Here is a 26,361-nt window from a genome sequence, read left to right on the forward strand (position 1 = left end):
GTGTGTACGTGTGTGTGTGTGTGGGCAGATTTCTGTCTCTCCTGTGGAAAGACGGGACCTGCGACATTCCACCCGCTTTTTGAAGGAGGCCTGTGCCAAAGTTGCAAGGTAAACGCCACGCAGATGCCATGCAGCAGGTCAAAGATCATCGTACGACGTGAAACAAAAGCGCGCGATTCGGGACTTTTATTGTCATTACACAGAGTTCAACGACATTTAGAGGTTGCAGCTCTCAGGTTACATGAAATCAAAAACAGAAAAAACAACAACCATAAAAAGCAGGACACAGCACAACGATACAACGGTAGCTGCATCTACATATAAGACAAAAAAAATGTAAAAAATATAAATATCAAGATAAAGAATAAATAGATAAATATGTAGAAAAAAGATAGAAGTAAAAAAGTGGGAAAAAAGGGTTTATTGCACTGTACTGTATGTGAGGTTTAGGTGTTCAGGGTTGTGCCGAATTTAGTCCGATGACCTATCTGGGGTAAAAAGTGATTTTTTTTTGTTTGTTTTTCCCTTGATTGTCCTCTGCGTCCTAAATGGCAATAGTTGGAATAGGTGTTGACTGGGGTGGGATGGATCTCTGAGGGTGCTTTGGGCTCTCCTGAGTGTGTTATAGTCACTAAACCAAATGCAGGTCCGGCTGTTTCCCCTAAATCGACCGCGGAAAGCCGACATTTAAACTTTCAAACCCCCGGACGGGCGCTAAGGTTGACGTTTTCTCTGCAGGACATATACCTGGAAATGTCCTACATGTGTGACGACGACGGCTATCAGTCCTACTGCACCGTCTGCTGCGGGGGCCGGGAGGTGCTGCTTTGCGGCAACGCTAACTGTTTCAGGTCCAACACACACCCACACACACACACAGGCACTCAAACACACACACTCCTCTGTGTATCCCCCCCTCCCTTACTCGTCCCTTCTGTCTCCACCCAGGTGTTTCTGCGTGGACTGCTTGGACATCCTGGTCAACCCCGGCGCTGCAAACAACGCTCGCTACCTGGACCCGTGGCGGTGCTACATGTGCCAGCCGCTGCTGCAGTACGGCGTCCTGAAACGGCGCCATGATTGGAACATCAAGCTGCAGGAGTTTTTTGGAAACGACAACGGGCAGGAGTTTGTGAGTCGCTGTGTTTTTATCGCTGTTGGCTAAGGCTAGCCTATAGCATTTATGTTGTGTTAGCAGTAGACGCTATTACAGCATGTGCTAGCATGGGATTGAATTATGCCAAATGGCTCACACACTTTTGAGAAACATATTTGAATGCAGAACCAAGCTTTTCCTCTGACCAGACACAAGTCGTCATGTCTCGCTCTGCTTCTCATCTCCCAGGAGGCACCAAAGATCTACCCGGCCGTCCCCGCGGAGCAGAGGCGGCCCATCAGAGTCCTGTCCCTGTTCGACGGCATCGCCACCGGTAAGCGCGAGCTCAGAGGGGAGACTCCTTGTCTGTCCTGAAGGCCGGACGTCGCTCAGACTGTCTCCTTCCTCAGGCTACCTGGTCCTCAGAGACCTGGGCTTCAAGGTGGACCAGTACGTAGCGTCCGAAGTGTGCGAGGACTCCATCTCGGTGGGCGTCGTCAGACACGAAGGAAAGATCCAGTACGTCCATGACGTCCGGAACATCACCAGGAAAAACGTGAGGGAGAAATCCGTTCAGAAACCGCAGAATCGCCATTCCCTGTTTCGGCGCCTACATCTCAAACATCCGTGAAAACCCCCACTGCAGCACACCATTTCCAGATAATAGACACCAGCTCCTCCTCATGGGGTTTTCGCGGCGGTTCGACCTACGCCAGGATTGTGGGGGCGTGTCCCCGGACGTATCTCGCACTTCTGCGGAAACTTAGATCTACGTGCCGGGCCCCATTTTCTTCACGTTCTGCCCACTGAAAATTTGGCACCTTTGTTTTCCCAACCACACTGCAGGGCGCCTGGAATGTGTTGACATCTGTTTGAACTTGTGTTTCCGCGTTGCACAAGGCCGCTACAACCGGGCGCAATCGGTCTTGTTAGACCTGGGAAAGATAAGGAGCGGCGTCCATGTCTTTTTTTCCTGCCGCGCATGGCGGTTGGGGGAGGGCCGAGGCATCGGCAGAGAGCGGGAAACTGTAAATCCCCTCTGGATCCCTTTCACTTGTCAGTCCGAATGTGTGTGTGTGTGTGTGTGTGTGCGGGTTCACGCCCCCTGCTCTCCAACTGCTGTTATGTAAGGGATTAAGAACGCCCACCTCCACTCTTTCATTCTCCCTCCTGCTCTTTGTTCGACGTGAAAAGGCTCGTGCACGCGGTTTCCGTGCAAACGGGGTCAAAGGTCGGCAGATGTTGGCGACTCAGCCGGCGGGTCGAATTGGTTGTCACCACTGCACTGATTGTACAGAGGAGGGCTTTGGGCTGAAACACCTCCAGCTGGTCATTAAAATGACTTAATTCTTAAATATCTAAATATTTGCAAATTAAATATTTCAAATCAGAATCTGAAAAATTGCTGACAGAGTCAAGTGAGGAAGAGTCAAAATAGAACTTTATATAAAAATAAAAATAAATAAGAATAAAATAGCAAATTATAACAATAAAAAATTAAAAGAACAGTAAAGATCAAAATAAATAAATAAAATTAAAGTTAAAGCTATGCAAAAATATATAAAAATATATGTAACGTCTGTACAAGTGCATGTATATGAGAACATGAGTAATTTTTGTGAATAAGTAGTACAGTAAAATTTATAAGATGAGATGAGATGAGATGAGATGAGAACAACTTTATTAATCCCGAAGGAAATTGTTGTGCCAGAGTTTCAAGTAAAAAAAAAAAACATAACAGTAATAGATAATAGTAGAAAGGAGGAAGAATAAGAAATATAATGAAATATGAATTGTCTTAACTATGATTGCACAGAAGACAATTGAACTATTGCACTATTGCAAATGTATCATGGTCAAGTTGCTGGATGATAAACTGAATGAAAAAGGGGTAAACAAAAAGATTTGTTAATTAAGTCAATACTTTTAATTTAAGGAAAAACTAAATCGTTCACCATAGCGTGGTGCCGCTGCAGTTCCCCTGTTTAACACTAGATGGCGCTGTCGTCCCAGATCCAGGAGTGGGGACCCTTTGACCTGGTGATCGGTGGAAGTCCCTGCAACGACCTGTCAATCGTCAACCCGGCCAGGAAGGGCCTCTATGGTAGGAAGCCGTGTCTAAGCATGTCTCTCTCTGTCTTATTGTTATGTTTTTATTCATTTTTACAAATTCTACAGCCATTAATTTGTTGGTTTCAGATATAACAGTGTCAAATGTGGTTAAGTCACAAAACATAACTCAATTGTCTAGAAGAAAAATAACAAACTAACAAGAAAAATAACTTGCATCATTTGATTTAAAACAATTATTAAACTCTGTGAGTGAATGGATGTTTGAATGAGAGGGTTAATGTTTGTTTCTTTCTACACGACTTGTGAATGAAGGAGTGAATGGCTGTCTGTTAATGAGGGTGATTGGTCTTATGGCTCTATATGAAGCGCTGTGATTGGTCCAGGGTGAATCCCGCCTCATCCAATCACAGCTGGGATAGTGACCTCTGAATGTTAGAAGTGTAGATTTTGAATATGTATTTTAAACCTCTGACTCTTCACGACCTCCAAGCCAGCAGTCAAAAGTTCGAATGGTGTCGTTTTTTTTTCTCCCCCCTTTTGGACTTATTGTGGTCTGTTGCTCCAGAAGGCACAGGGAGGCTGTTCTTCGAGTTCTACCGCCTCCTGAGCGAGGCCAAGCCCAAAGAAGGGGAGGACAGGCCGTTCTTCTGGATGTTCGAGAACGTGGTCGCCATGGGCGTCAACGACAAGAGGGACATCTCGCGGTTCTTGGAGGTGAGCCCATTTTTTGGAATAGATGGGCAGGGCAGATGGCGAGCGGAAATTGGGGAAAAGGCGGGGTTTAACCCGAAAGGGTTGGCTAGGGTTACAACGTGAACCTAAATGGAGAGGAAGATGGAGAACCTGGATAGAACCCAAACTGCGGGAAAATCTACGAAGGAGGCTTAGATTGTGCCGGGATTTGAACGCTACCAATCGTTGGGCTCCCATGCCGGAGGCCTCTTGACGCTGAAGCTCTACGGTTATGATTACTTATCTCCTAGAAGAAGAGTAGAAGGTTCCAGCGTTGCTCCTGTGCGCCATGGTCTTACTGAGTATGTGTTTCCAGTGCAACCCGGTGATGATCGACGCCATCGAGGTCTCCGCCGCCCACCGGGCTCGATACTTCTGGGGGAACCTGCCGGGCATGAACAGGTTAGAAATGCCTGGACGTCACTGTCCAGGTCCACCTCGGACCAACACCACCCTGCCGAGCCAGCAGTGGCAGGCCTTCAGTAGTGCTCTGTATATAAATCCACCCCTCAATAACTGTTTTATGGCTATAAAAAACATCTTATCATAGAGAAATTCATAATGCTTATTATGCAGAGCTAACACGTCTAGCCACAATAAATGCCGTTGCTAAAGAAACAAACCTGGAGTGCGCAAGTCTCCTTCTACTGCAGCGAGAGCTGCGACACATACAAACAAGCAACAATAATAACCTTAGAAAAATGCTATATTATTTTGAAAAATTGAAACATTTTACTCACCAAAAATTCAGATTCTTCTTACACAAAATCCATCCTCCTTTCTCTTCTTAAAAGTGTTCAATTACTCTGTCGTATAGATTATCCATGCGCTTCAGCTCCATCAAGAAGTCCTTTTCTATTGCCATCAAAGCTAATGGTGAAAGTCAAGCTTGCTCTGTCGTATTGCATAGATTTTAATTCACTTTAAGGCTGAAAATGTTTGCTCAACAGAAGCAGTGGCCACGGGGATGGTCAGCACCAAACACATGAATTTGTATAATAAATCTGACATGCTGACACATCCGTACCCTTCTAGAAGGCCTTGGAGTCGCAACTCAACATCTGATTGGTTGAAGCAACAGTTTCATCGACATTTATTTTTTGCTAGAGCCCCTGTGAATCTGATTCTGCAAGTCTCCAGGCAGATTTCTATGACTTTGACCCTGCCTGGCAACAAATAATGGCTGAAATGTGATTGGCTAAATTATTTAATATAAAAATACATATCTGAAAACAGCACAGCCATGGAAAAAGCTATGAAAGGACGTGGACAGACCATTTGGAATAAAATGATAAGTATTCATGGACAAGATATAATTAAAATCAGTCTGTGATTCAGATTTTTTTAGGCCAGCAGAGAAGGCCTTGCAGGCCCTGACGGCCCACCACTGCAAGCCATTCACAACCGTGCTGTCCCTTCCGGGTACGGGGTTTAAAAGGAGCTGTTTCCAAATGCAGTAGGAGGACAGGTTGTTGACTTTCAAAGATGAGCAGAAACAGGTCTGCTGTGAGGAAACGGACCTTAATGCATTTCTTAACTCTGATTGGTCGAAGGTTGGGCCTTCTTCAAATCTGTATATGGTCGGTTGGTTAGTTAAGTCTGACTTACTCTCCCCTCAGGCCGCTGTGTGCCTCTGGGATGGACAAACTGGAGCTGCAGGACTGCCTGGAACACGGCAGGGTCGCCAAGGTGAGAGATTCACACACACACACACACACACACACACACTCATTCTCGCACGATGTATTCCAACTCGGGTCTCTGCGGCTGCGCAGTTCGGGAAGGTTCGCACCATCACGACCCGCTCCAACTCCATCAAGCAGGGCAAGGACCAGCACTTCCCTGTCCTGATGAACGGGAAAGAGGACATCCTGTGGTGCACGGAGCTGGAGAGGTGAGCAGGACACACACACACAAATACTCACACACACACATAGGTAAACAGATGACCTGAGATCATTGAAGGTGTGTAGATCTTGAGCTACGGGGAAAAAGACAGTTCCTAATGTTCTAACAGAAGTTCACAAACTGTGGTTCAACAGGAGGAATGACTCCAAGTTACCTGGCTCTAACCTGGTAGTCAACTGGGTTCTGTGTGTGTGTTCTCCATGTTCTCCTCCCTGAACTCTCACCATGTTCTACTGCCTGGGTTCTCTTGTTGCATCCTGTCCATGTTTTCCTATCTGGACTCTTTTGATAAGAATAAGAATAAGAATAAGAATAAGAACAACTTTATTAATCCCGAAGGAAATTGCAGTGCCAGAGTTACAGAAAATATAACAGTAATAAATAATAAAAGAAAGGCAGAATTAGAAATAAAAATAAACTATAAACTATAAAGTGTCTCAGTGAAACTATAAAGTGTCTTAGTAAGCAGTGATAAAACTATAAGTGTCTTAGTAACAAGCGAGGTAAGGAGTGCACAATAGTATGATAGAAGGGAACATTGTAGTGTAGCTGTTATGAGATGAGATGAAATATTGCACAGTGTAGCTGTTATGAGATGAAATATTGCACAGTTTCTGAATATTGCACAGAAATGAGATATTGCACATTTTTGTTTGTTTTTAAGTTAAAGATAGGTTTTTATGGTTGCCGGCGGCTGAATGGAGAGGAATTAAAAAGTCTGATCGCCTCAGGGAGGAAAGACCTTCTGTGGCGTTCAGTGGCATTCAGTGGATGATGTTCTCCTGCCTGGGCTGTTACCATATTCTGCTTCCTGGGTTCTCTTTTTGCTTTCTCTCCATGTTCTACTGTCTGGGTTCCTCTCAGATTCTCCATCTTCCTTCTTCAATCCAGAAACACTCAGTAGCTTCATTGGGGATGCTAGATTGTTGTTGTGAATGAAAGGATGAATGGTTGGAGGTCTCTATTTGTGGACCTTTGATTGACAGGAAACTCATCCAGGTTTGCCGCCCCATTGTGGCCCTTGTTTCAGAATAAAAACTAGATCGGGGTCCCCAAACTTTTTCCTGCAAGAAACAAATAACTTTTCCCTTCTCTGACTGGGGACCAGGACAGTTTGTGACCAAACGTGACGATCCCAGAGGTGTCTAAACGTAATCATTTATTGTTTTCCAGTCAGAAAATAAATAATAACATTATTAATAAATAATGTCTTTGTCTCATCTCTTGACAGATGAGACAAACAGCCTTTTCTTTGAATTTAACAAAAAAAAACAAGTGTTTGTCCACTGCAGATTAAATACCCTGCATTCTGTATCTTATTTTTCTCTTACCTAATCTTTTCGCCATTATTCCGTGTTATTTGATGCGTGTGTCCAGGATTTTTTTTTTTGAGGGAGGGGTTTCAGATAAGGCACAGACCAGAGGGGTGGAATAGAATGTTGCGTTCTATGCATGTACAAGTCACGACTACGTGGCCCGAATGAAAAAAAAATCATAATGCATCTCTGGTGTTGTTCAGGGGCCAGGAAAAATGTGGAGGCGGGCTGTATTCGGCCCCCGGGCCGTAGTTTAGGGACACTGAACTAGATCCGTGTTTTACCCTCATGGCTCCTGTCTTAAGATAGTTCAGTATAACTGCTGCCGTGTAACAAAAAGAAGCTTTCAGTACCTCCGCTGTTATTCGTAATCAATAATCAATATTTCCCTGAAACACTCCTGCAGGATCTTCGGCTTCCCCGTCCACTACACTGATGTCTCCAACATGGGTCGCAGCGCTCGGCAGAAGCTTCTGGGTCGGTCCTGGAGCGTCCCGGTCATCAGGCATCTGTTTGCGCCACTCAAGGATTACTTCGCCTGCGAGTAGACACCCTCCCCCACCTCCCTTACACACACACACACACACACACACACACACACACACACACACACACACACACACACACAACGCCAGCCAACAGTCACCACAACAGGACACCCACCGCCGAAGGCGCCAGGCGTCTCGCTCCATTCTGCAGAGCCGCCGTGGGTCAACGGGATTCCCCCGCTCAGTGGTGTGAAAACTGGCGTCGCCAGCGAATGTGAAGCCGCTCGAACTGCCGAGGACCCGCCGCTCCGGAACCGGAGAAACACACTTCTTTGACTTCTTTTGGAATTCCCTGTGACCGCAAAGTGGTTATTAGTCCAACGTTTCCCGGTCAGCCCTCAGAGGCAGCTTTTGGTGGAGTTGATAAGACGTAGTAGCCATAGGCGGCATCTCTGACCTTTCAGGACGCGGTGGATGTCCAAGATGGCAGCCGGTTCTGGGGGTTAGTTAGTTAGTTAGTGATAAGCCGGGCTGTGGTCGAGTCACATAGTTTATACCCTCTAAACCAGCAGCTGGGGGGACATGCTCCAGCAGAAGTTCCTTGTGAAAAAAAAAAATTAAAAAAAAGAGAAACACTGATTATTCAAGGTTTTTTGGGGGATGTTATACTGTGTGAAGCTGTTGTGCTACTTCATCGTCATGGAGACGTCTCCCTTAAAGCTATGTACAAATACTTGAAATAAGCCAATGCAAAAACAGTGACTAGACTTTTTACTTTATTATTATTTCTTCCAACGGTTTGGTCGACCGGCCAGTGGGTGGGAGGGGGGGGTCACAAGGCCGTTGCATTTATCCTACTGTAGATGTTAGATAGCGTTGTTTACTGTCCACGCCGTGCGGCCGTGTCTCCACACTGGGGGCTAAAAGAAGGTCATATGCATCCAGGAAGTGTTTGGAGACATGGGCGACGTGTAAACTAGCACTGATGACTTTTTTTCTTGAATCGTATTGATGTTTTTCGTGGATCATTTGGCGGCCATTGTGGATGAGGGGAGCGAAAAGAGCCGAAAGGGTTGCTCCGCGCTTCAGGTTGATGATGGACTGTAGCGGTGAAAAATAGTTTCGAACAAATTAAAGGGAACTTTTCACTTTCCCCAAGGTAATAACTAGATAGAAAAACCATTTTAGAAGGACCAGAACCCGTCAATGAAACCTGCTCCTCAGAGTCGCCCTTTCAAACATCTGTAATTCAATAACTGGAGGAACTTTTTTTTTTTCTTAACGCTATCAGTGGTCACCAAAGCTTAAAGGGGCATTACCTCAGACGAAGCCCCGCACTGTTCCGCCGTGTTGCGGAGGCCCTGGGTCCTCTGCTTGCACCGCAACGACAGCCTTCATTGTTATAAGTCACTGGAACCTTTGAAACACATTGTTCTGTGTACTGTATCAACGAAACGGTTTACAGGCATGTAGGCCAAGGACTACATTGTTTTTTGTTGTTTTGTTTTTTTTCTCTGAGACAAAATGCACAAGTCTTCCTTACGAAAACCTTTTATTAGTACCGTGGTAAAAAAAAAAAAAGAGCAGCGAGAAACACAGTTTCTCTCTGCGAGGTGCTGAAACAAAGACAGTGCCACCTAGGAAACCAAAAAAGTACTTGTTTACATCCTTCATTAAAAACTGCTGAAACTGTTGAATATTTTCGCTTGAAAACAGTAGATAAGAAAAGTCACTTTTTTTTTTCTCAAAAATACCATTTTCTACCTACTTGTTTGTATTGGGGGACTCTCAGTTTATATATGGAGAGTTCTGTTTCTCTTGGAATTCTAATATAGAGTATGTTAATCAACATAGGTAAAACCTTTTAAATATTTTTTAGGTTTATGAGTGACTGACATCTGACATTATGTGCGCTCCCCCTTTTTAGTTCTCTCTCAGAAACACGTCAGAATGTTTTTCTTTTTGATTTCCCTTTGTCCTTTTTATAACTCAAGTTCAAAAGTATTTCACAATGACAGATTCTGAGATATTTTTATACTTTGTTAGCGGAGAAGCATTGTTTTTATTTTTTATATTCAAATGTTTGTGTACTTCCCTATAGCATTCCTATACTGTATATATATAATTCGTACTCAATAAAACACAGCTTAGCTGAATTGTTCTGAATTTACTTGTCTTGTGGATTTTTTTGAATTTTGAGCATTTCTTTTGGTGGGGTAAAGACAATAGGTATATTATAAACAGTATATAAAATCAATGTCAGCTTTATTGCCAATTTCTCCACATGTGCCAGACAAACAGGAACCAAGATGTTCTTCCCTCTCTCACATTGTCAGAATAAAAATGCACAGCACAAAGAGAAGACATTTCCCAACAAAAACTGAGTACACAATAAAGTGCACAGCAGATTTTTACGTTCACTGAAAAAACGGCAGCAGAGGTTTCTGAATAGGTTAGGTTATGATAGTTATCACTATATCAATGCTGTAATGGGATATTGAACCAGTGAAAAAACTAAAAAAGATATTCCATACTACGTTTATGTCCTGCTTAATTGCAGGCTTTTTATAATTTTAAGATATTTTCTTGTATTCTTACCAAGGGAACCAGAGCCTCAAATGAAGTGGGCCTAAAACAGAACCCTGTGAGTCCCTCAGAGACTTAAGTAATAGTTTCATACAAATTCAGATGGACTTTACAACAATTACAATAAGTTAATTCTTGTGTTGGTTTCAGAGGCTTTAAATTTAAGTTTTAAACACTGAGAAAAACAATGATCATTATCAAGCACATATTTATTTGAATTGATTTGATTGATTTTGCTGTCGCTTTTACAACTAGCGCTATTAGCTAATTTCTTCAACTCACATTTTTAAACAATATGTTTCATAGTTCGTCAATATAAACAAACCTGTCTTAACTCATCTCTTATAATCCGCCTGGTACAATTGTTGACAGCCCAAGATAAACCAAAGAAGTTAAGTGTTTACGAAATACATCTTCCATGTCAACACACCAGTGAAAACACATGGAGCAAAATTATTATTTTATAATTAAATATTCTAATAGAAACGCTACTTATTATATGCCCGTTTGAGAAGCGAATGTTACACTTCGCTAGCTACTTGAGCTCACGTACTAACTTTAGCCTACCTAGCTAACACGTCCACACGTATAGATAGGATATTCAAATTAGTAACATTAAACAAAGACAATGTTTTATTTATTCTTAAGTTTAAATAAACGGACACAAAACTACCACCCCAGTTGGTTTCAACAGCCCCAGCGTAAGGTGATTAGGGCTAGGGCTAGAATTGGGGCTAGGCTAGCATTGGGGCTCGGGGCGGGTGCTATCGCTCTCGTTCTCTGCACGTCGGTTTTAAATCTCCACAAGGGGCGAAGACGACGGGGTGAGTAGACGCCAGATAAAGCGCCACATAGCATTTTGCAGTTTGCTCGCTAAAAATAGATTATGTCTGACTTTATCAACAATAAGTTTGAGACAACAGTCGTGGTTTACTTTAAACACAAAGCTGTTTGTTTACAGCTAACTAAAGTTTCGTCTTTTTACACCCCGGCTAATGGAAGGACCTCACTGTTGACCTACTTTTGTTTACTTGTGCAACTTTTGAAAAATGTGTCCCTTTTCGTCCACCAAGGGTCAGGGTTTTAAATAAGCTTTCCATTGGAATGGTATTTATAACTTGCACAGAACTGGGGCTGAAAATGTTTACAGTTCGTGAATTTGTGTTGGTAACGCGTTTGCCAACAATAAACTCACTCGTATGGTTAGAATGAAGCTAACGATAGGAATGATGTTATTTTTTGAGGCCGTGTTTGATTGGTTGAAGTTATTGCATGGACGCAGGTTGTTGTTAGTTTTGATGCGAACTTTTTTGACTGAATCCGTGATTTTCTCCACGATTTTTATTCTCCTTCCGCGGGTACTTTTTCACTATCAACCACCCGAGCATCCAACCGGAGATCAAATCCCGTGTCTTGCGTTCGAAACACTGAGACGTGTCTTGGCTTTTACAAACGCGCCGCGGAATCCATTGATTCTTATTGGTCAGAAAGTCACCTGGTCTAATCTGATTGGTGGTGATGTCACTCCGTTTTTGTTCTTTTTTTGCGCTGCATTCGTCTGTGCAAGGTGAATCTCAATGAAGACCAGGGATGTTTCAAGTACTGATGGTAACTTAGAAACATTGTTCTTATTCGAAAAATAAAAAATGTTTTGTCGCCGTTCACTAAATATGATTTAGTTGTCATTTGTAAAGCCCGCTGTCAGAAATTCGTGCACGTGGCGCTTATTTTGTTTCCCGGAATTTGTAGTCATCATTTGCTCACAGATGAAGTGTTTCGGGTGCTACGTTGTCAGATCTCCATTTCCGGAACAGCAGACCGATTTCCTCCCGATTTCATCTGAATCGAAAGTTATCCACGATTAATTATTTTTAAGTGAATCATTCTTAATGAAAAGAATCCACGAAGTTTATTGTCAGTGTAGATGGAGGAAGTAAAGACACACCCACTTGTGATTGATGCCTCGAAGTCACAAGCCGAAGTTTTTTAAGAAATGCTCTGTGAGCTTTCATTCCCTCCAGGTCCAGCCAGGTTACAAAAACCAAGGTTCGTGTAATGATATTTGAAAAGCTGCCGGTTCATGCAGATTTATATGCAGACATATTTGTGAATGTGTGCATGTATTTTTTTCTTACTGCCGTAAGAGATGCAGCATTGTAAATTTCATTGTTTTTCTGAGCAAAGATAATAAAGGTGTTCATTCTTTAATGTTTATATCCCACTCAGGTCTGTCCTCAAGGGAGATGGCAGTGAATGTATCCCTTAAAGCAGGGAGTCCCTACAGCCAATACCAACTGCTCGTTTGGCTCAATGAAACTTTACACACAAACTTCACTCGAGTGGAGCAGGTTTGCACAGGTGGGTCAGCCAGTCTTTTTTTAGTCTCCAAGCCTAATGTTATAACATATATTTTTACTTATTTATGCACTAATACATCATCTACAGGTTTGTTTGATTGTTGTGGATCTCTGATGCGTACTCGTACTGATTACAGTCAGACCAAACATCCAAACAGACCTAGAGGTGACTAACACTCTAGGAAATATCTTAATGGACTGTTAATGTCATGGTGAATTGGTCCTTGTTATTTTAATCAGGTTTTTAATTTTTACAAACATCACATCCCTAAACACATGTAATTGTTGTATTATTTTCCACATTAGCAGGCGGACACGCCTCATATCCTCTCCATTAGAACTCTAGTCCACTTTTTTTATGGATTACTAGACCGTAACTTTGGGTAAAGGTTGCTGGAATCTGGTTAACTGGAAATATTCATGTTCTTTTCTAAATGGAATAATCAAAAAAGATGTAGCTGATGTTTTTTTTTTTTTTGCATTTGTTATTGTTCGTGTAGAGTAATTGTCTGCCCCACTGGTCCTGATCCCCATGTTTTCACCTTTATATCATATAGACTACATTTATGTGAATGTTCAGGGGTTGCTCTTAGAGAAAAACATCTTTATGTGTCTTTTTGTGAGGAGAGTAGTTTCGCCACTTTTTTAAAACATAAGCAATGACTAAAGGCAGATGCTAATACATGGCTACATCTCTTTGAAAGCTGATTTGACATTTTTTTTAGAAAACAGCCAGTGACAATTGTGTGTCCGGTGGGTTAATCTAGGGGCAGCATTCTGTCAGCTGATGAACCGCCTGTTTCCGGGATCCTTTGAGTTTGACCGCGTCCGCCTCCAGAATGACACCGCAGAGGACCGTTTACACAACTACAAATTACTGCAAGGCGCCTTCAAAAAAACTGGAGTCTTGAAAGTGAGTTTTTACTATGCGTGTCAGGTCCTGCAAGCATATCATATTCTTTATTCTTTAAATCCATAGGAAAGTGTATCATGTATAATGTCCTATTGCCCAGTCATTGCTGTCATCCATGTCTGCATAAGTTTTGAAAAAAAAACAGAGGCAAATTCCACGTATGTGTGAACACGCTTGGCGCAGAAAAGCTGATTCAGATTTTGAAAAATATGTAAGTTGAGCCCTGTTCGTCGGGGCATGGCTGTGCAGGAAAGGGTGGGTGTCAGAAGTATAGATTTTTATAGTACATTACCAGCTTTACTATGATGACAGATGGAGAGACAAGTAGAAACTAATAAGTGCAGAGGAGTGTGTTTGTGTGTTCATAGTGCTGGAAAGTTTGCCTTGCCGGCCTTGAAACCAAATAAAACTCCCCCAGAATTCACACGGTAATCACATGTGGTGCTTTTCAGGCAATTCAAACTTTTATTTTAATTTGGGTCACAATCACCTGGAGAAGCTAGACAGTTTTAGAGAAATGTCTGTCTCTTTCCAGGAAATCCCCTTCGAGGCGCTAGTCAAGAAGAATTTGGTGGTAGCTACGACGTTCCTGCAGTGGTTCAAGCTGTTCTTCATTGCCAACAGTAAAGAAAGACAGCATCACACCTCGGAGGCCCTGCGAGAAAACATTGTGATTCCTGCCTCCTCAGGTGAGCAGAAAAATAAATGCAGAAATACACATCTGTCTTCTTAGGTACCAGCGTTTCTCCAGACTCCCTTAAAGCTATCACGTGATCATTAAAGTACCCATCAATCAGTTTTTTAATGCGATTCCCGGTGAAAATGATGTCTTATATCGCTCCCACAGGGGACTGTTCCTCTCAGAACCACCACCATGAGACCCTCTCAAAAACAAATGGAAAGAAGGCCAAAGAACCGAACCAAGAACAGTTGGTGATTTCAGACATCAGTGACGCCCCGATATTAATCTCAGATGATGAAGATAGCGATGACATGGTGAAGGATGAGGTGGTGGAGACAAAAAAGCGAAATAGGATGCAGGTAGAGTGCGTGGGGGCAGTAGCTGAAGATAATGGAGGCGGTGCCCAAAGCCCGACCTCCTTGTCAGACACTGTCCTGGTGTGCTCGCACACTCCCTACTGCCTCTACTTGTTCGAGGGGACGGAGCCAGACACGGGGACCAGGGCCACCCTTGTACTGGTTGGCTACTTTGACCACAAGTCAGGCATCAGCGTGGTGCGGCTACTGGACAGCATATGGACGAGTGTGGGTGAAATCGCGCGGGACAGAGACGCCGATGCACAACTTCTTATCAGGAGGTTGAAGGAACTCGGACTGGCGCTCAAAAACATTTCAGTGTTTTACTGCAACGTTCCTCATCCAGAGAGCTTCGTGTTGCAGCTGCGGGCCTTCAGCCCCAGGCTGCTGTCCCTATGCGGCTTCCCGGGGATGGTGGGCAACGCCTGCCAGGCAGGCCTCACAGCCTCCTTCAGCCGCACGGTCGAGCTGATCAGAGACATTCACCATTACTACTCCACCTCCACCGCCGTCCACAGCAGCCTGACGGCACTGTTCGTCAATGCTGAGGATTTCAATCCCTCACTTCCCATCTCCTCGCAGTATATATTCATTATCCCCATCGTGCAGAGGATGGTGATCAGCTGGAGGGAGCTGGTGGATTATTTCAAGTCGCCCTATCAGGCCAAGGGTGTCGAAGGGATCAGGTCCCGACTGATGGATGCCAAAGTCAAACTACACTTCCTGTTTCTTAACCACGCCCTGAAGCCCCTGCAGGCGCTCCACAACCTGCAGCAGAACGGGGCGGCAGACGTGGCCGTTGAGCTGCAGCTGACCTCCATGCTGTTCAACTCCTGCGCCTCCAGCCTTCTCCGCCCCTCTGCCGCGGAGTGCTTCCTCAAAAGGAGGGATCTCTCCAACCTCCACAACAAATCTGAGCAGCTCCCCGTAACAGAAGTGGCCATCGGGCCCAAGGCCAGAGAGTTCCTGTGGATCACCCCCATGGTGGATCTGAGCGAGGAGGCCCGGCAAGATTTCATGAAGAGCGCGGCGGCCTTCTTTAAATCAGTCCTGCTGAGTTTAGTGGACAGTATTCCTGAGCAGCTGGGAGACTTGGCGCTGAGGAATATCCTCACAGTGCAGAAACTTCCAGATAATCTTAATGTAAGAAAGGTTAATTTCTAATGATGGGGTTGAAACAAGGCTAGTTCATACACTCATGAAATTTATTACAAAATTTTGTTCCTAGAGGTCTGATTTATTTACTTATCTAGATTCATAGCATTTCCTTTCAATATGCCCCTGTTGGCCTTTTCAACATTTTCATTTTATCTTCTCATTTTCATTTTTTTAATTTCGTTTTAAGGCAGTTAAATGGACTATAGTAAAAACTCCAGGAGCAGACAGCGCCACCTGGTGTTCATGTGTAGTCTAATTTTCAGCCTGTCATGCAGTTTGAGTGGGGTTGAGGTGCATTAACGCTCCTGAAATGTCAACTCAGTCTTATTTCAATAGCTTTAAAATACCAAGGATTTTATTCTAAGGGCTTGTACAACACAGGAAACCCCTGGAGTGAGGAAAACCCTTCCTTTACCCCTCAGATCTGTGTGTCAGTCCTCTTTAAGTTCATCTGTTTTCCCTTCAGAAGGTGAAATCTCTCAGGCAGCTGCTGCCAGAGCTGGGAATCCAGTTGGGCCTGATTTGTTCCGGCTCTCCAGAAGCAGATCAGCTGAAGAGGGACTGCCGGGTGTTCACAGAGTACATAAAGCGGCAGCAGGCGGTTGGAGCGAGTCTCAGCTGGGCGAAGGTACGCCATTACTGAAAAGACAACCTCCACTGGGTATTTAACATTTCTACAGTTTTAGCTCTTGGAGCTTCAAAAGAAGAAACACCGCTTGGGTCCAGTCAGACATTTACTTCTAAAAGTCAAAGACTTACCCCGAAACCATCTAGATGGTGAGATAGCACCTCGGGCTAGAAGAACACACATCATATTTTTGGGATTTTCTTTAAAACACTGTACTGAGGTGCTGCAAAACAGACACCACGCATTCTGAAGACGGATCAATGTCTGGTTTCTGATGTCGTGTGGCTGAAGTCCAATGTCAGAAGTGTAAAGCTTTTGAGTCCTTGGTACAGCCGGTGTTTAACCCAGCAGGACTGAAGCTCTGTCATTACCTAATCACAAATCTATCATTCACCAAACATACAATCCAAACATACAAGTCTGAAGGGACCACGAAAAGATATTTGTTTCGGTGTATTAGTCGATTCATTTTTTTTCTTTTCCTTTAGGCTGCTCTCCTCGGGGGTCATCCTCATCTAACCTTCTCCTCTCCGTCCTCTTCTCTCACCTCAACTAACTACATATCCTCTTTCCGTCCATCTATCAATCTCCTTTCTGGTCTTGCTCGGTGGGCTTGTGTCTCTGTAACTGAAGTACCACTTCCGCCATCAGCAGTCTGTCCGTCTGTCTGTCCAGATGTTGGCCATCACCAGACCCCAGTCCTCCCTGCGGCGACTCCTCCTCACCCTGCTGGCTCTGCCTACCTCGCTGTGCAGGAAGCGGCTGTTTGCTCAGGTGGGTTCACTCAAAACGTTGACGGGTTCAGGCGGCGTCGGGACGCTCAACGTGGGAAACCACTGATCGAGTCGACAATGAGCCGTCGGTGATCATCTGATCCGTTCCACTCAGGTTTCTGCAGTGGCAGGGTGTCTACCTGGCAGCAAGGAGGCCTCCGACGGTCCGGGCAGGCGGGAGGAGAGACGACCCGGGCCGAAGCCGGCGGCCCGGAAGGATCAGAAGCACAAGAATGGGGGGAGATCCTCAGCGCTGAGTGTGACGGAGCTCTCAGACAGCTCTGACAACTCCTCTGGTAGGACGGGGCCACTCCACACTTAGTGGAAACAACATTCAGCCCGAAGCTTCACTGACACGCCTCTCTTCACCAGGTGTGATAGTTGTCACAACTGCTTCGACTACTCCAGCTGAGCAGTGTAAGTCTCAATCCTTTCCAGTAATGGAAAGTGATTTTATTTTCCAAACTGACAATGGAAACATTTTGTAGATCCTTTTTCAACCATGACTTCACACTTTTCTTCACACTTTTAACCCCCTTGCCTCCTTTCAAGCTGCCTCCGGCTGATTTGGTTCTTGTTTTGCAGCTCCGGGTTCACCATTGGATTTCGTGCAGCCTTTGAGCAGCGGCAGTGACAACGAAGATGAGGTTTCGGTGGTGGCGCCTCCAACCTCCACAGAATCCTCCGTGGGTTCTGAAGGAAGAATTCAGGTCAGAGTAGTTTCACTCAGTAGCCAATTGTAGAGGATTTGTTTTTTAAAATGTCAGCACAGGGAAGCACACCAGCTGGTCCGAGCTGCAAACAGACCCGAGCAGGGGAACTTGTTCGAGGCCTCAAAGAACCTGTGAATCAACGGTTTCAGGTTGAATTCAGCTGGGATACCCTGATCGCCTCCTCGGGGTCCGAACATCGTCATCGTCCGCTGTCTTTAAGCAGGATTCTCGATGTTGTGAAACATTCAAGAGGGAAGATTCAAAGTGTTTATAACCAGTTGTTTATAACGCACGTGTTCTTGGTAGATAAACTGTTGGCTCCACGTGTAAATACAAACACATGCAGGCTTTTGAATCCTTTCATAATCAGACCAGAGAAATTATTCATAATACTGTCTAAGCTATGAGATAGAAGCCTCCTGAGGTGTATGGTGAGCCAAGCGTACACTTCCTGAATCAGGATGCAGCATGTGCGGGAACTCTGGTGGAAACAAAGGCGGACCAGAGAATTAGCAAACTTCCTCTAAAGCGGTAATGCGGATAAAAATACACCAAGTAGGGAAAGAGAGCAGCGCACCCTGTCTCAGCATCTGTTCTTTCCCTGATAGGCCGTAATCTCATCAACAATCCACCCTCCTCTCGTTAGACATGTGGCCCCCTGCTGGTTGCTATAAGAACTGCCATTATGTGGTTTTACTATCACTGGAAACGTGCAGGCCAGCAGTCAATGGGATGTGTGTGTGCATGTGTGTGTGTTAAGGAGGCAGTGGGAGAGCTGGTCTGGGGGGAGACGGGGAGCCGTTCTCTCTGGCCCGCCATCATCATGCCCTGGGGGGCCCAGAGCCCTGACCCAGGAACCTGGATGGTGGAGTGGTTTGGACAGAACACGTCGTGTCAGGTAAGTGGTTTTACAGTTAGATAGCAGGAGTCGATTTCATATCCTGTCACTAACTCCTTGTTTCTGAACCCAGGTCAGCACACAGACGCTGAAGCCGTTTGCCGCCTTCAAGAAACACTTCAGTACCATTTCCTACTCCGTCTCTCCCAACTACCGGGACGCCATTTATTTCTCCCTGCAGGTCCGTTTGTACCTTTTTTGTTACATTGCCCGACACGTGCTTATAGAGCAGTGTTTAACACGCTGCTGGGAGGCTTATGAAAGAGGAGTTGACTCCTGGCTCATGTTCCAGTTCCCTGGATTTGATCTGAGCATGTTTTTGTTCCGATCTTGTTGACCAGGAGGCGGCGCTGCGCTGCGACAAGCATTTCTCTGCAGACCAAGATGACAAAGAGGAGATCATCAGGCAAATGTTAGTCTGGGCATTCGGAGGGTTTGAACCCTCTGGGCCAGATGGGTTCAAACCAGACTCCGCCCTAAAAGGTACACGTTCTAGAAGGTGCACAAGCGGTCCTCCTGAGTTCTGCAGAGATGGCCCTATGCGGTTGGCATGACAGCAGATTAAATGTCCTCCCAGATGGACCATGAAGCTGCTGCTAAAGTCTTTCACTCTGTTCTCTGAGAGATTTTTTTGGCTAACATTGAATTGTGATCCGCACACAGACACACACACATTACGGAGTCAATGTTCTCGTCAAGTGTGACTGTTCTCTCTGTCCAGCTGCCACTGAACTGGAACGAAGGATAAAGGCGAGAAAAAAGCTCTTCGCCACAGGTCCCCGATATATCGTCAGCGAGCGTAATGTCTTCCCAAGCCTGAAACAGGTGAGCATTTGCCTGAAGAGACTGCCTTTGGCCTCTGTGGAGAAGTTCTCTCATAGAGCCAGGGGAGGAAAACCATGGAGAGAATGTGTCAAGGAGGACTGGAGAAGAGGATGGGCAAAGGGCGGGGGGTGGAGAAGGCAGGGCACTAAGAAAGGATGGAGAGCGAGCAAGGCTGCGAGGAATAAAAGCAGCCTGCTGGTTGGACCTGAATGCGACATATCGCCTAACTATGAGCCGAATAGAAGACCCCCCGCCAGAACCCACAACAAGGTCAAACAGCCGCCAGGAGTCTACATCCAACCAGACCAGAACATCAGAGGTACCTTCCCCCGAAAGCTCTAGCCCTGTTTGAGATGCACGGTATGATGTTCAGCTTCAAACACTGACATTTCCAACCATTATTTCCAATCAGTTATCAGCAGAAAAATCCCTTATCAGTGTGTGTGTTTTTTTTTTAAATTGACAAAAAGAGAGTTTAATTTTTTTCCCCCACTCAAAATCAATCCACAACCCAGAAAACTAGTATGTAGATGTTTGATCTCACCATTTGCTGAGAGGTGTTTTCATTTTCCTGCAGAGCAAACCGTTCGCAGGATTATGGGCATGAAACTGGACATCGAGGGTAAGCTGAGGTTCATCTGGTATAAATGGATGAGAGAAGATTCACTTCCTAATTATCATGTGTAGATGTTTTTTCTGTGTTACTGTTGATTTAGATTTTCTTTATCCATATCGTTTTTCGGAAACCAACCAAAGAAAATGAATGAATAAAAAAAAAAAAAGTCATTTTCTGAATCAAATTTGTATTTCGTTGTGGTTTTATGTTCATGCTACGACACACAATGTTTTTTTAATTTGAAATCCTGAAGACCGTGTTCTGCCCTCTATTTTTCTGCAGGCTTCTGTCTTTGCTGTGGGACTGAGAATGTTGAGATTTTCCACCCTCTATTCAAAGGCAGCCTCTGCCTGAAGTGTAAAGTGAGTGTGTCCAGATGGTTCTTCTACCCCTGTCCGAAGTTTTTCGAATCCCCACTGCCCTTAAACCTTCTGTCCGTCTATCTCTCTGCCCATCCCTGTAGAACAACTTCACAGAGACTCTGTATCGGTACGATGACGACGGCTACCAGTCCTACTGCACCATCTGCTGCTACGGCCTGGAGGTGGTTCTGTGCGGCAACAGCAGCTGCTGCAGGTAGGTTCGTCCCGCTTAGACCCTAAAAGAATCAAGAGATTCTGTCTGATCTGTATCTGTACTCACGCTGAGGTGGTGTGGCGCAGGGGGTTAGAGCAGTCGTCCCTGGAACCGAACAGTCCTCGTTCGTTTCCTGGTAAATCCTAGCCTGTCGAAGTGTTGTTGAGCAAGACACTGAACCCCTAACTGCTCCCTTTGGGCTGTTTTCTTAGCTGCCTTCATCCATGATGGTTTAAATGCAGTGGTCAAATTTCACTGATGTTGTAATATAAGGATAACTGTATGTGACAATAAAGGCTTTTCTTCTTCTAACCTTTTTATTATAACCCCAAACATGATGGCGGGATCACTCTGCAGTCCTGCTACAGATTTTGATAAGCTTTAGTCATGGAAACCACTCTGGTAAAATTCCCACATAGGAAAAACCCAGCGGGTCCTTTCGGAAGATCTGATAATCAAGCAGTCACATGATCAACTTCCCCAAATCTGTTTGCAGGTCTTACTGTGATGACTGTCTCAACATCCTGGTCGGTCCCGGTACGTTTGAGTCCCTGAAGCTCCTGGACCCGTGGAGCTGCTACCTGTGTCAGCCTCACAAGCCCCACGGCTCCCTGGTCCCCCGGGACGACTGGAGCATCCGCGTGCAGCAGCTCTTCGCCAACAACAGCGGCATGGAGTTTGTGAGTCACCGTTGATCGAGAGTCACCGCCACAAGGCATTTTGGGATTTCTGCACCTCGGAATCAGTTTCAGAACAGGAAGTTTCTCTGAGTTGGTTTACGTCACACTCATCAGTTTCCATTTCATGTTGACAGGAGCCGCACCGGGTTTACCCCTCCATCCCCGCCAACCTGCGCAGACCCGTCCGAGTGCTCTCGCTGTTTGACGGCATAGCAACAGGTCAGTGGGCCTGATTTTTTTTGTGTTCTTTGTTTTCCCCGAGTCTGAAAACATTATATCAGTTTCATCCGAGACGGTGTGAATGTAAAGATAATGAAAGAATTCATATTATCCGTCCGTGCTGACAAAACTGGAGGCTCTGGGTCACATGACCTTCAGGGACAAAGAGACACAACAATGACTCAGTTGATGTCTGCAGGAAAGAAACAAAATGTAAGAAAACACAAAATCAATAACCGTTTATAAATAGACTAAAATCCTTGACTTGAAGTCACATTTGTTATCAAAGTCTTTAAGTGGCTTTACATTTCTGAAGGTGGGGACTTTATTTTCAGTGTATAGAGTGTATAGAGTTTGAAGCTGCCTAGCTAGCTAGTGGCCTATTTAGCTAGCCATCTGTGTACTTGTTTACAATTTTTGGACACTACTTTCAAATAAGGTTTACTGACTTTTTATCCGGAAGAGATCAGACAGCTCAAGTGTCTCCACATCTGGCCTAAATGAAATGGTAATCAGAAATGAGACGGCAGTTAGGACCATGGAGCGGAGGTCATTTATCATTAGGGGATGGACAGTCAAGCCCAGCATGTCTGCGCTCTCTCAGGCTACCTGGTTCTGAAGGACCTGGGCTTCAAAGTGGAAAGGTACGTGGCCTCTGAGGTGTGTGAAGACTCCGTAGCGGTCGGGACAGTCAACAGCAACAAGAAGATCATCCACATCGGCGACGTCCGCTTGGTCAATCAGGAACAAGTATGATGCCACTTCTGGCCTAAGAGTCGCTGCCGTCGGACAGCTAGAACAGCGGGTGTCCTCATGAGTGTTCCTTCTTTGTTCCCAGTTGGAGAAATGGGGGCCGTTCGACCTGCTGATCGGCGGCAGCCCCTGCAACGACCTCTCCATCGTCAACCCCATCAGGAAGGGCCTCTACGGTAGGTGACTCTGATGGACGCTCGTCAGACTCCACTCATCTGACTGGTTGTCACAATCATTACATTACATTACATTACATTACATTGCATTTGGCAGACGCTTTTATCGAAAGCGACAATCAATCAATCATTGTATGGTTTCCCTACTGGACACACAGCGGTCAATTATTTAGAGGAAAAAAAGACTGGTGTGTGAGAAACCTGGCATCCAAGAGGTGTTGGTCCCCTCGGGGAGAAGCATTTAGAGTTGTTGTTCCAACTTGGGAAGGCAGATTTCAGTGGATCGGCCTGAGCAGGTTCTTTGCTGGTGTCAGAACCCCAGACCTGAAGTGTTATTGAATTATATTCTTTGAATAAATCATTCAGCCTTGTTCTGTGACATCAACAGGGACGTTTTATTTGACTGGAAATCTTTGCAGCTCCTGGCGGGGCTGTGAGGTCTTTAAATCCTCCCGGAGAGTATTTCCATACATGTTTTCTCGGCGTTGAGCCGACAGCGGGCCTGTAATCCCACCTCTCTCCTGCAGAGGGCTCCGGAAGGCTCTTCTTCGAGTTCTACCGCATCCTCCAGCTGCTGAAGCCCAAGGAGGATGACCCCAGGCCATTCTTCTGGCTCTTTGAGAACGTGGTCTTCATGAACACGCATGACAAAGTCAACATCTGCCGCTTCCTGGAGGTACGCATCTTCCTCTTCCTCGACTGTTAATGTCCGACACTTTGTAAAGCGCTGTCCGGTCATTTGTCAGTGCAACCCGGTGCTGGTGGACGCAGTCCGAGTGAGCCCGGCCCACCGAGCCCGCTACTTCTGGGGGAACATCCCGGGGATGAGCCGGTAAGAACTTGTTGAGATGTGACGCTCACAAATGTGGATTTCCCATTGACACCTTCTCCGTGTGAAATAGCCGCCTCCAAATGAATTCTTTTTAAAATGTTTTTTGAATTTCCCCCATCAGGCCCATCATCGCGTCCCAGAGCGACAAGTTAACCCTCCAGGAGTGTCTGGAGGTCAGCAGGGAGGCCCGGGTTAGTGACTCCACCCACAGTCTCAGCTCCGTCCTCCTTCTGTGGTGCCTTCATCACACAAGTCTTTGAACACATCATCACAAGCCATACCAGCTGGCTCTTCACTCCTCAGTGTTATTTCTGATAAAGATACTGATTAGAGTCTCTTTCGCAGTTCAATGAATCAGCTTTCGTGTTTGTTTGTTTTTATTATTATTCAGGTCAGCAAAGTGAGGACGATCACCACCAACCCAAACTCCCTCAAACAAGGCAAGCATATCAATCTGCTGCCGGTTCTGCAGGACGGCCATGAGGACAATCTCTGGATCACCGAGCTTGAAAGGTAGGTTGCATTGTGTGTGTGTGTGTGTATGTGTGTGCGCGCGCGTGCGTGTGTGTGTGTGTGTGTGTGTGTGTGTGTTGGAAGACAAAGGGGCTCTGTGTATAATCCGATTACTGTCACGCAAACAAACAAAAGAAAACATTTTGGTTTACTTCTACTGCAGGATCTTCGGCTTCCCCAAACACTACACCGATGTGAGGAACATGAACCGGCAACAGCGGCAGAAGGTTCTGGGGAAGGCGTGGAGCGTCCCTGTCATCAGACACCTCTTCGCCCCGCTCAAGGACTACTTTGCCTTCGAGGAGGTGCCTACCCTGACGGCACCCGACACCTCCTCGGACTCTGCTGCCGCCAGCCTGTCCAGCCCGGCCTCTCCAGAGCTGCAGCCACTCCAATAAAGGCGTGTGTGTGGTAGGGCTTCTGGCCCACCGCTGCCATGTTGAGATGCCCACCTAATCTCCCGGACATTGTAAATAGTCAGTCACATGACATGGTTCATGTGTCAGTATCATGGAGCTTCAAACCTACTCCACTCATCCAAAACACAAAAGCCCCCTTTCCTCCACTGCAACATTAATAGAGGATCCACTGGTTTCTACAGGAACTCTCGGCTCTTGTGCACGAGGCATCGGCAGCTGCTGGTGGAGGCTAGAGCCGCCGCTTACTTACTCAGGACTCCCAAGGTTTTTTTAATCACATGCTGCTACTTTGAAAGATGAAAAAGAAGGATTCTGTAGAATGATGACCTACTGATCTACTGTGACACCTTGTGCCTATTCTTTTCAAATAATCATCGGTGTTATGACAATTCTAATGTCTGGTACTGCACCACTGCTTGATAAATGTTTCTGACAAATGTTTTTCTTTTAAATCATGCTTTTTTTGGCATTTAGAGAAAAAAAACAGGTTTTTATCTGACTTTTTAACATGTTCCTAAGAAGAAAAAATATACTGCTGCTACATATCTGTCTGTGTGTGTGTGTGCTTGTGTGTGTGTGTGTGTGCGCACACTGAACACGTCAATCAACCAGAAAATTGTTCTTTGTCATTAGAATGTGAAAATACTTGATTGTTTGAAAAAAATCAACACACCACCACCCAGTTATTTAAAGCTTTACTGAATACTTGTAATTCTTAGTTCTGTGATTAGTAATGAAAGAAGTGGGTGAGGGTGGGGGCGAGAATGCAGGCGACTGAGGGAAGAACAGGATTTAGACTCGGCCGGAACATTGGGATGGATTTATTGCAGCTTTGACCCCCCTGGCGCCCTGAAGGGCCCACATAACCACCCCATCTACCATACTCGTGAAACAAAGGCCACATTTTATATGTTAATTTGTGTAAAAGAGCAACAATCGCTACATTTGTGTTTGTAATACAACAGGAACGTCCTAAATCACCGGACAAAAATGTCATTGCTAGACGCCACATTTCACTTTTTCAAGGGAGTTTTGGGGGTTTTTATTTGCCATTATTTAAGAAAAACAATTCACTTTTATTCCATTTGTTTGATTGCTTACTGTCACATAGGTGATTTAATTATTATTTTGGGTCAAATCAATGATAATATTCTATAATGTCATTTGTTCAACTTAATCTCTTAATTTCTGACTCCTCTGTGTGTGTGCATGTGTGTGCGCGCGCATGTGTGTGTGTGTGTGTGTGTGTGTGTGTGTGACAGAGAGAGGAGAGTGAAAACAACCAAGCAAATCTTTTCTCATCTGTCACTTTATGAGGCTTTTTGACATCTCAGCTAAAACATTTTTTTAAACCTAAATAGTTAAAGGTATTCATTTTAACAATGTATATTTCTCCCAACTAAAATAATATCTTTTTTTATGTTTTGTATGTCTTTCAAATTGCATTTATATTTTTCAGATTTAGTTTGCTCTGGCACAGATGCTTGGTCAATACATGCTCAAAAAATATTCCTAGGTGGCCAGTAGTGCAGTATAGCACAGAATAGTGCAGTATAGAATAGTGCAGTACAGTATAATGCACTTCTTAATTTCTAAATTTAAAATGGCACTGATTGCAACTTATCTATTATTTATCTATTTCCTTTTTATTTGCTGGGGAACCTCACCAAGGAAGGACTTGAAAATCCTTTTAACCTCAAAAATATTGTTGTATGGCGTTGCCCATTACAATAATATAGTTGTATTACATTAGTAGAACATGTTTCTTGATGCGCCTCCCTTATCTTTTACTTGAATCTCAGTATTTGGATATTTGTGAATTTTACACATGACTTTTTAAACTTATATCTTCCAAAGTGTTCTCTTTCACTGTTGTCAGCCTGGGGGCTAATTTATTGATCTCTTGTTGCATGTTTTTTTAATCAACTTTAGTCAGTTTATAAAACTAGAACAAAGAAACATGGTTAAATCTAAACATCTGATGATAAAATCTAGAATTCATGAGGGAGCATAAAATGATCTGGTTTTCAAATAAAATTGCAAATAAAATAGCAAAAGTAACAAAAGTAGAACAG

General features: G+C 44.7%; 2 protein-coding genes across 2 annotated transcripts in view; both read left to right on the forward strand.

Annotated features, from left to right (window-relative positions):
- The window catches only part of dnmt3bb.1 (DNA (cytosine-5-)-methyltransferase 3 beta, duplicate b.1), a 29,228-nt gene extending 20,980 nt beyond the window's left edge, over nucleotides 1-8,248 (forward strand). The window contains exons 12-22 of the mRNA XM_086159316.1: nucleotides 29-108; nucleotides 739-851; nucleotides 949-1,132; nucleotides 1,346-1,430; nucleotides 1,507-1,652; nucleotides 3,110-3,200; nucleotides 3,735-3,883; nucleotides 4,218-4,303; nucleotides 5,521-5,590; nucleotides 5,677-5,795; nucleotides 7,532-8,248. Coding sequence (XP_086015442.1) covers nucleotides 29-108; nucleotides 739-851; nucleotides 949-1,132; nucleotides 1,346-1,430; nucleotides 1,507-1,652; nucleotides 3,110-3,200; nucleotides 3,735-3,883; nucleotides 4,218-4,303; nucleotides 5,521-5,590; nucleotides 5,677-5,795; nucleotides 7,532-7,673 — 1,265 coding nt within the window. The 3' untranslated portion in view covers nucleotides 7,674-8,248. The remainder of the gene's footprint in view (nucleotides 1-28; nucleotides 109-738; nucleotides 852-948; nucleotides 1,133-1,345; nucleotides 1,431-1,506; nucleotides 1,653-3,109; nucleotides 3,201-3,734; nucleotides 3,884-4,217; nucleotides 4,304-5,520; nucleotides 5,591-5,676; nucleotides 5,796-7,531) is intronic.
- Nucleotides 8,249-12,442: 4,194 nt separating this feature from the next.
- LOC147226958 (uncharacterized) lies at nucleotides 12,443-24,686 on the forward strand. The gene is made up of 24 exons (XM_086159972.1): nucleotides 12,443-12,557; nucleotides 13,324-13,469; nucleotides 14,005-14,158; nucleotides 14,317-15,650; nucleotides 16,132-16,293; nucleotides 16,927-17,067; nucleotides 17,182-17,362; nucleotides 17,652-17,776; nucleotides 18,540-18,677; nucleotides 18,751-18,858; nucleotides 19,019-19,160; nucleotides 19,399-19,821; nucleotides 20,080-20,124; nucleotides 20,401-20,480; nucleotides 20,582-20,694; nucleotides 21,191-21,374; nucleotides 21,509-21,593; nucleotides 22,198-22,343; nucleotides 22,432-22,522; nucleotides 23,050-23,198; nucleotides 23,269-23,354; nucleotides 23,476-23,545; nucleotides 23,746-23,867; nucleotides 24,031-24,686. Exons 1-24 carry the CDS (start codon nucleotides 12,443-12,445, stop codon nucleotides 24,263-24,265), a joined length of 4,575 nt encoding a protein of 1,524 aa, XP_086016098.1. The 3' UTR covers nucleotides 24,266-24,686.
- Nucleotides 24,687-26,361: the final 1,675 nt, after the last annotated feature.

This window comes from Fistularia commersonii, chromosome 14, assembly GCF_037954325.1.
Source record: "Fistularia commersonii isolate RoL2024-O1a breed Wild chromosome 14, RoL_Fcom_v1.0, whole genome shotgun sequence".
NCBI lineage: Eukaryota > Metazoa > Chordata > Actinopteri > Syngnathiformes > Fistulariidae > Fistularia > Fistularia commersonii.

Coding starts and splice junctions, on each gene's coding strand:
- LOC147226958 (XM_086159972.1), top strand. CDS start 12,443: ATGGCAGTGAATGTATCCCTTAAAGCAGGGAGTCCCTACAGCCAATAC. Junction 19,161..19,398: donor ACCAGACTCCGCCCTAAAAG/GTACACGTTCTA, acceptor CTCTCTGTCCAG/CTGCCACTGAACTGGAACGA. Junction 22,344..22,431: donor GCTTGGTCAATCAGGAACAA/GTATGATGCCAC, acceptor CTTTGTTCCCAG/TTGGAGAAATGGGGGCCGTT.